General features: G+C 29.8%; 1 protein-coding gene across 1 annotated transcript in view; it reads left to right on the top strand.

Annotated features, from left to right (window-relative positions):
* The first annotated feature begins 6,468 nt into the window (after nucleotides 1–6,468).
* The window catches only part of LOC143230450 (uncharacterized), a 36,764-nt gene continuing 34,061 nt past the window's right edge, over nucleotides 6,469–9,171 (top strand). The window contains exons 1-2 of the mRNA XM_076464030.1: nucleotides 6,469–6,547; nucleotides 7,304–7,433. Coding sequence (XP_076320145.1) covers nucleotides 7,412–7,433 — 22 coding nt within the window. The 5' untranslated portion in view covers nucleotides 6,469–6,547; nucleotides 7,304–7,411. The remainder of the gene's footprint in view (nucleotides 6,548–7,303; nucleotides 7,434–9,171) is intronic.

The raw sequence follows: 9,171 nt of genomic DNA, 5'->3' as shown, positions 1-9,171 counted from the left end.
TGTAGTAACTTGTAATTCTTACGTCTTAAGCTTTTCTATACTATTTATACATATATATAAGTACACAGCCATTATAAAGACCGTATCTTTGTAATGTGCATTTTATTATTCTAACAGAGTATCTTGTATTCTAATATTATTTGTTAGTCTTTTATTTTAATCTTTTTTATTTTTAACGTTGTTTCTTGATAATATATTTTACACACACACATACGTACATAGCAGTCATAGCAACATCGTACCAACATTTCCCTGTTCTTTAAACGCTCGTTGCACGTTGAACTTTCTCTGGTGTGGAGTGTTCTGTTATAATTAAGCCATATTCGTCATCAAATGTGTCATCTTGATTCCCTCCTGTCGCATGGCAGAAAAGGCTGGCATATGGCTATCCATTGGTGCCTGAGAATACAAGAGAATGCAAGTAGATTAATTACCATGCTTTAGTGAAGCTTTGAAAAGATCACTGTATAGAAGTCATTCTTATTTAAAGTTAAGTCTATGTGCATTTTTCTATTTCAAAATAAGTTATTAATTAAACATTCATAATAAAGAGATAATGCTTGAACAAGTTAATTTATTAAATTATATAATACTAGTCTTCTTGAAAAAAAAAAAAATAAACTATAAGTATTATTATCCCCCAAAAGGTTAATATAGACAGTGTTTGAATCTTGAATGTTGCAATGACCTCTACTACAGAGATGAAGATCGTAAGATGTCTGCACAAAAATTCACATGAGCAATTTTTACTACAGCTTCACTTAAGAGTAAGAATGGAAAGTTTTTTTTAGTACTTGTTATTTGGATTGAAGACGACTGATTTACAGCAGTAAAACTACGAACATAAACCTAATATAGTTTAGGCCAAGCAAACTACATAAGTAGTTTTTAGTGATCAAGTTTTCAAAAGAATCATACCGGTGAACGGTTATTAGTTATTGTCAACTTTTAGGCACACGTTTGAAAAAATTTATGACATTTTCCTAATTAAAGAACATTTAGCATCACGTGATATTATTTTAAGCAATTAGTGTAAAAAAATGATGTTTTATACGCCAGTACTGAGTTCATGCGGGTGATTACAAAATACTGTTATTATAGTTTCCACGGCGTTACTCTGAAAGAATTTATTAATGTTGTTCTATAGAATAAACAAAATATCACATATTTTTAAAAAATTTGGTCGATTCTTTAAAATATGGGTCTTTACTGAATAATAGGTTGCGATTCTTAGGATCGAGTGTCACCTTCTTACTTTCTGTGGTTTGTTGTTGATTTAGTTTGAATGTCGCGCAAAGCTACTCAAGGGCTATCTGCGCTAGCCATCCCTAATTGAGCAGTGTAAGACTAAAGGGAAGGTAGTTAGTTATCGCCACCCACCGCTAACTATTGGGTTACTCTTTCAGCAACATATAATGTGATTGACCGACATATTATATCGCCTCCACGGTTGAAAGGGCGAGCATATATTTTGTGACGGGGATTCGAATCCACGACTCTAAGATTGCGAGTCGAATGGCCTCGTTGTAGCGGTCATTTGTTTTTCTCTGTACGCAATAACACTTCTCTGCACTCGGTATTATTGTATACCCCCAGTTGCACAGTGGTATATCTGCTGACTTATACTGCTAGAAACTGGGTTTTGATACCCGTGGTGGGCAGAACATAGAGAGCCCTTTGTGTAGCATTGTACTTAATAACAACAACGTATGCTTGTAAATATCCTCTTAACATAGTTGTTGGTCATAGCTTGTTATCTAAAACATACATACGTAAAAACATTTATTTGTTCATCAGTTCTCGACTCAATGTCCTTATCACAAAGTTTAGAAACATGATTGTTTCATTATCAGTTCATACAAGTCTTAGAAGATATTTTCTTTGTTATCTAAAAGGGATATCATTAAGAGACACACAAAACTGTAACAGGGGGCGTTGACGCTTTGATTACGTAAGAATGTTTTTCCATTATTTTAAATTTATTTGAGAATTTCTCTTTAAATCACTTGGAATGTTCTAGTTTTCACATAATATATTATAAAGTAAAGAGGTGTATCCATACCAATAGAACTTCTTACATTTTTACAATCGAACATTGAACTAAATATTTATGCAATCTACCACCATTAACTTTTCCGAATTATGTTTTCTATGTTTAATTTAAATATTTAATCGGTACCTATCATGTACTCTGAAGTAAAATTCGTAAAACATTTTTTTTTCTTTTCTAATCGTATTTATTTCAGTATTTCTACTTTCTTCTTTTGTTTTAGCCTCATCCAAAATAACTACACTTAATATTTACATGATATCAAAATGTATTAAATTAATATGTCGGCCCAGCATGGCCAGGTGGGTTAAGGCGTGCGACTCGTAATCTGAGGACGCGGGTTCGCATCCCCGTCACACCAAATATACTCGCTTTTTCAGCAGTGAGGACGTTATAATGTGACGGTCAATCCCATTATTCGTTAATAAAAGAGTAGCCCAAGAGTTGGCGGTGGGTGGTGATGACTAGCTGCCCTTCCCTCTAGTCTTTCACTGCTAAATTAGGGACGGCTAGCACAGATAGCCCTCGAGTAGCTTTGCGCGAAATTAAAAAAAAATACTATTCATCTATTATATATCTAAAGTGATATATATAATATATAGTATATAATATATATATATTATATATCTAAAATATCTTTAGCTCGTCAAAATTACTTCTAGACTTCATATTAAATTAATGTTTATATACTCTTTAACTATTTCACTAACTATTCAGTCAATATAAAATATTAATATACTGCTTTCACTCATTGAATTAATTATTGTTTTATCGCGTCTTAAAATCAATTTGGATACCACTTATATTAACGTCTTTATCTCAAGCATGGAATACAAAATACAAATTTAATCCAATATTTCAATGTTTTGAAATGCAAAACTTTGTAGGGCCTAGTAAAAACATGTGGAATGTTTTTTATTTAGTTTATTAAATTTTGTTTGTTGATAAATAAAGAACTACACAAATAGGCTATCATTGCAGTTCCGACAGTGGGTAATGAAAATCGATTTTTAACGTGATAATCTCTCATACTTAACGTTGAGTCCAAGAAGTTCAGTCAGAGATTTGGGATTTTTCTATACTTTTCAGGTTAATAGAGAAAATGCAACATGTTTTTTTCAACTTACACATATATATATATATATATCATTGTTAAATATAAATATTTAGATTGGTTAATGAAACGTTTTTGTAAGCTACCTGATCCGCCGAGAATATTTGTCCGTAATGATTAGTGTACAAAATTAGAATTGTATATTCTCCCAAGTCAGTTAAGTTCTGAATTAATCGCAAATCTTTTTTCTTTAAGTTATCACAAATAACTGTTTAACGTAACTTGAGGATTATTAAACATTTCCTGACACAAGAGCTTTTCTATGACCAAAGTAAATAAATTATAAAATAATATCAGTGTCAAGGATAATAAACAAGTGCTTTTTATACCTAATTACACCAATTAAAACTTAATAAACACTAAGAACTGCCAGCTACCAATTTCACTGCTATTATTTGAAGCGCTTTAGAGTACGATAATCTCAAGTACAAACTGCGCAAAAATACTATTTTATTCAATGATACTACGGTAATATAATACCTTGTATTTTACTGATTTATGTGGAACAAGGATAGCATGTGAAACACCATAATTGAAAAACATGAAATTTAAGCTTTATTAATACATGTAGAAGATCACAGATTTTATTATTATTTTAATTATATTAATAGTTTTAAAAGCAAAAACGATTGTGAAATAAATCCTGTAGTCAAACATTAAATGTTTAAAGATCTTTCAAAAACGTACACATTAGTCTTTTTGTTGAAAGATTATAAGTTAAAACATCACTAGCGTTTAGTTTTTATGATTTTAATAAAATTAATAACCCATAATCTCAAGGAACAAACTCGTCAAAGACAAAGTATTAAAAAACAATTGTGTGCGTGCCACACAGAAATTTATTGTATGAAACACTATTTAAAACAAATTTTCAAAGATATAAAAACTTACAATATTACATTTATTAAATTTTAAAAGCCATAAAAATTCTATTGTTAGCATTAAATGTATAAAAGACGGTTTCTAGCATGTGTAGATTTGTACTTATCTTCAAACAAACAGGAATTTTGCTTCCAGTGTCACAGCGGTGTGTATGCGGACTCAAACTGCTAGAAACCGGGTTTCGATACCCATAGTGGGCAGATCATATATAGAAATTTATTGCTTTTATATATTTGTTTAGCAATCAGCGTTATCTTTTGTTGATGTAGTGTCCAAAGTTCGTGGTGGGAGTACTTTCAGTATATCGCAGGTCTATCTGTTCAGGTGGTTCGTCTTCCTCAGACTCCAAACGGAGATTGTGCAACAAAAATTTTTGTGTAAATCTAAGAAACTTAAAATTACTCTTTTTTGTGTACTGTATAGATAGAATTAGCGTTTGCTTAGGAATTCCTACAGACATTCATTTTTCATGTGTGATTGGATGGTGCTAAAAACAAACTTGAATGTAAGTTGGTTATACTTTTTTAAAAAATGATACTAAATCTTTCATCACAGACAAAGTAACTCGTATTTGAAATAGCTATTATTGTAATTACAAAGAAAGTGAGTTTGTATTGCCATTTAGATTAGAATAAAAGCTGAAACTGTTCTTTAGTAACTATTTTACATTCTCTCTGGATACGATAGGTAATTACTAATATATTACTTAAACACTGATAATTATATAATATTTTAAAATAATTCGAAACATTTTATAATTTCTTTTTAGTAAACGACGTGAAAATATTTTAGAATAATTAGATAGACTAATTACTTCCTTCACGAAGTTTTGACAACATATCAGAATTAACATTTAACCAAATATCTCCAACAACTATCTTATTATAATTTTATAGAATTAGATTCACTATCACAATTACTTCTATGCGAAGCATACAATTCAGGTATTAAATATAATAATTTCATAGTCTATCGCAAGAATTGATGAAATTAAAAATATTGCAACATATTTTGATGATTTTTCTCATAAACCTTTCTCTCTGAGAAAAGTTTAAGAACTAATATAGAAGTTATATGTTAACATAGGAAGCTTTAGAACAATTTTTTTTACTGATCAGTTTTCTGAACATTACAATATACATTTAAGATGAGCAGATTCACGATAAAGTAAATCACAGAAGCCACCATCTATAATAATGATTCTGACTCTAATATATTTCTTGCAAATATAGTTTATGTAAACGATTATTCTTAGTTAATCTCAAATAAATTAATTCCAGTACCGATTTCGTAAGCGGAGTCAAGCTAATTCACTAGCAAATGAGAAAAAAAAAAAAAAACTTACTGACTAACTACTATGTCTTAGTGAAAATACATTCTAGCTTAAATAATAATGATAGCAATTTCTTAAGCAATATTTTTCATCATTAAAATAAAAAAGGAATATTAAGAAAGAGATTTCTACTTTCCTATTCAACTTGATAAGAAGCTATGTAGTGTATATGTAACTTCAATAAATATTTGTGTTTAAAGTACCTTATACTGATGTACTAAGAGAAGAACATATATATTAAGAAGTTATTATTTTTTACTCTACGTTTCGTAAGTTCTCAATAATTCTCTCTTTAACCACCTAGAATCCTTTGAAATGCTTTTGGCCAGGCCCATGAGACTGTTACTTCTTGTCACGTGTTTGTTAGGTGTAGAACAAATTATAGGTAAGTGAAAAAGTTTTCATTAAGAAAAAGACAGAAATAAATGCAAAATAAATAAAATAAATTATTAAAAAGTCGCCATTATAAATAATAGAGAGGTAATGAAATATAAGCTAGATATGAGTTAAGATTATCCGAAATCTAATGAAGCATTGGAATAAATTAACCTAACATTCAGATAAAAACGGTAAACATTACTTTTATTCTTCAGCTTAGTTCTGGTATAGAACGAAGGACATTCTCAGAAGTGAAGCAGAAGATAATGCCATCTCTACACACTCCTGTCTTAAAATCTACAAGAGAAAAATATGCATTTCAACTACTTTAATTAACATTCAGTGGTTTCTATAACAATGTAGAAAGTGCTTCCAAGGATGTCTATTGTGATTCAGAGATAGCCTTAGTAATTTAATTCATGTATACAGAAATTGTTCTGCTTCACAGAAGTAGTTCCTGGAAATCATACTCGATTTTAACATTAAGAATAATTTATTGGCGAGACATTATAATTACTTGTCTTTACGTTAGTTTTATAAACTGATAACTTTGATCTGTAATACAGATGTGTAGACAATTTGATGTTTATTTAAATATTATACAGTAAACTAAGCGTCTTATGGATATTTCGCAATAAAAACTTATATGATAAATCATTCACTTTTGTCTTATACTGATGTATATTTATCTATTTTCATCAGCTGAAAAACTGATCCACAATTTCCCGATATTAAAGGTATAACTTATGGCTCATACCAGTCGACTGTAGAAGTCTCCTTAAGCCCTGAGGTAAGGATATAAATAGTTTGTTTAAATACAATGATGCAAAGAGTAACTTATAATATTAGTTTACTATAATTCTTTTATTTCACAAAAGTGATTAAACATTTATTTTATGTCTTACTTCTTAGAATGTTAAGAAGCAGGTTAAAGCTGTGATTTATTTCTTCTCATGACACGGGTCACTTGCTACAATAGTTTTGTATTAAACACGAATCTTTTTTCCATCACCTGTAAGCAGCAATGTCTAAAGCAAAATTTTATGACAAGATAAATGTAAAGCAAGCTTAATACGCTCACTATGTTTATTTAAAACAACGTCATTGAGTGTTAACTATTTGACAATAATGAAGAGTGTGGTTTATCGTGTTCACAATAATATGTTGTAACTTAGAAATTCTGAGAAAAAACATATTTACCTTGTGCTAGTCCAAATCTATTTATAAGTTTGGTGTAAGTAAATGCTAAAACTATCTACTCTGATTGTCACATATGTTAAAATACGCTCTTCTTCTCAACAATCCATATATATTCCTAAAGCAACATAGGTGAAAGTTATATTGTATAACATATTTCCATTAGATCTTCGCGTATGTATTCCTACTAGTAATTCATTAGATAAATTGTATTTTATTAAAGCTCACTCCCCGAAATACTATAAGAATAAACCTATAAATTTATAAGTTGAACAAAGTGCGTAAGTTGAAATCAGACTTGACGATATCAATAAGCAGATTAACAAGTTCTCTATGTTAATATTGCTAGAACACTTCCGTGTATGTCACCGAGTATTATGACGAAGTTGCAGAACGAGGAAGACTGGATCTTTTGAATGATGGAAAGCGTACAACATTACTGTACGACAAAGGAACTATGCAGATGGTAATTGTGTTGGGTAAGTTTAATTATGTATCGTCAAAGTTCTAATAAAACATGTAGTTAATTTTACACTGTGTAGGATACCTCTGCTTGATTTCTGATAAATCAAAACAGAAAATGAAATAATACACTGTTTAATTAATTAAATTTTAGCATTTTTAAATATTTTTATGTTCTTCCAGGTACGCAGAATCGAATATGAAAGCTTATAATACTAAAATCTGTACAGTGAGCACAATAGAAATAACCTACAGTGTATTGTAAGCTTAAAAATTAAGAATTGCTGTTTATGCACATTGTTTAAAGTATGTCCTGCAACTATGGTACAGTGCTTTTTACTTTACTCTAGATTGATTTATATCAATGCTAGTTTCATTCATTCATTTTTTATTATTTTAGTTATATTTCTAGTTTCATTCTGGAACGAAGGAGTACAAATGTGTTGAATAAAAGTAGACAAAAATCCAAAAGATTGACTTTCTAACATGAGAAATAACATGTTTAATGTGTTTCAAATTTTTATTTTCAAAGTAGTCAAATTATATTAATTAATCATAAGAGAGTAGTCAACGAGTTGCCGGTGAGTGTTGTTGACAAGTAGCTTTCCTTTTGGTTTATAAGTTACAAACTAGAAACACATGTAACTGTGTAGCTTTGAGAGAAAAAAATCTAAAAACAAATCTTACAAGATTCACTCAACTCATTGAGAATTTATAACCACCCTCTGTACCTGTAGATCTCAAACCATTTCGTCCGGGGACTACTTTAATGTAGCGAAAACCCCCATGTACCAATTAACCGCTTTCTCTTGCCCCTGCAAAAACAAACAATAAAACAACAGAATTAAAGGAAAGAATGGCGCTGCTTTTGATGTAACTTGTACTTTGGATCAGTCTGCAAACGAGAGGTTTGATGATCACTTTGAGAACCACTGCTCTATACAAAATTGTAATTAAACTTTGATACATGAGAATATCTATATCTGTAACAAGGAAGGACAATATGGTTAAACTGAAAATGTAATCAATTGCACAGAATGATAAGAGTATTAATGGATTTGAATCATTCAAGTATATATTTCTTCTTTAACACTAATTTGATATTTTTATGTAACTATTTTGCAATTTTCATAAAAATATCATTCAGAAGTAACTTAAAATTAACTTCAATAAAATACTGAATTTTCTTAACTATTATAAAAAAATATTAATAATTTCAGGATTCAGTTTTTCTAACTTTATTTTACCCTTTTGTTTAGTGTAAAAAAACATGAGATTTATTACTTTGAATTTCGCACAAAGCTGCATAGTTATCTGTGCTTGTTTGTTTGTTTTTTAATTTCGCGCAAAACTACGTGAGCTACTATTTTACCAACTAATAATGGGATTGACTAACACTTTATAATGTTCCGACAGTTGTCAAAGCGAGCATGTTTGATGACAGGGATTTAGACCCCGACTCGCAGATCACAAATGAGCGCTTCAACCACCTGACCATATCAAGTTGAGATTTATTAGAATCAAGCTTTATGTTTAATATATATAAATACAGCTCTAAGGACCAATAACTTGTAATGAATAATCATAATTCCACAATTTCATACTTAAACAAGGTTGAAAAACATGAAACGCATATTTTCAATCATTTTTGTGTCATTACTATTAAACGAGCTTGATGTGCGATTGTCTTAGTATATTAATTTATGATATAAAAATGTCTAAACATAAAATAATGATTTACGTTTTAATTGGAAA

Source organism: Tachypleus tridentatus, chromosome 10, assembly GCF_004210375.1.
Source record: "Tachypleus tridentatus isolate NWPU-2018 chromosome 10, ASM421037v1, whole genome shotgun sequence".
NCBI lineage: Eukaryota > Metazoa > Arthropoda > Merostomata > Xiphosura > Limulidae > Tachypleus > Tachypleus tridentatus.
Note: the sequence above shows the minus strand (reverse complement) of the source record. Positions and strands in the feature narration are given on the sequence as shown.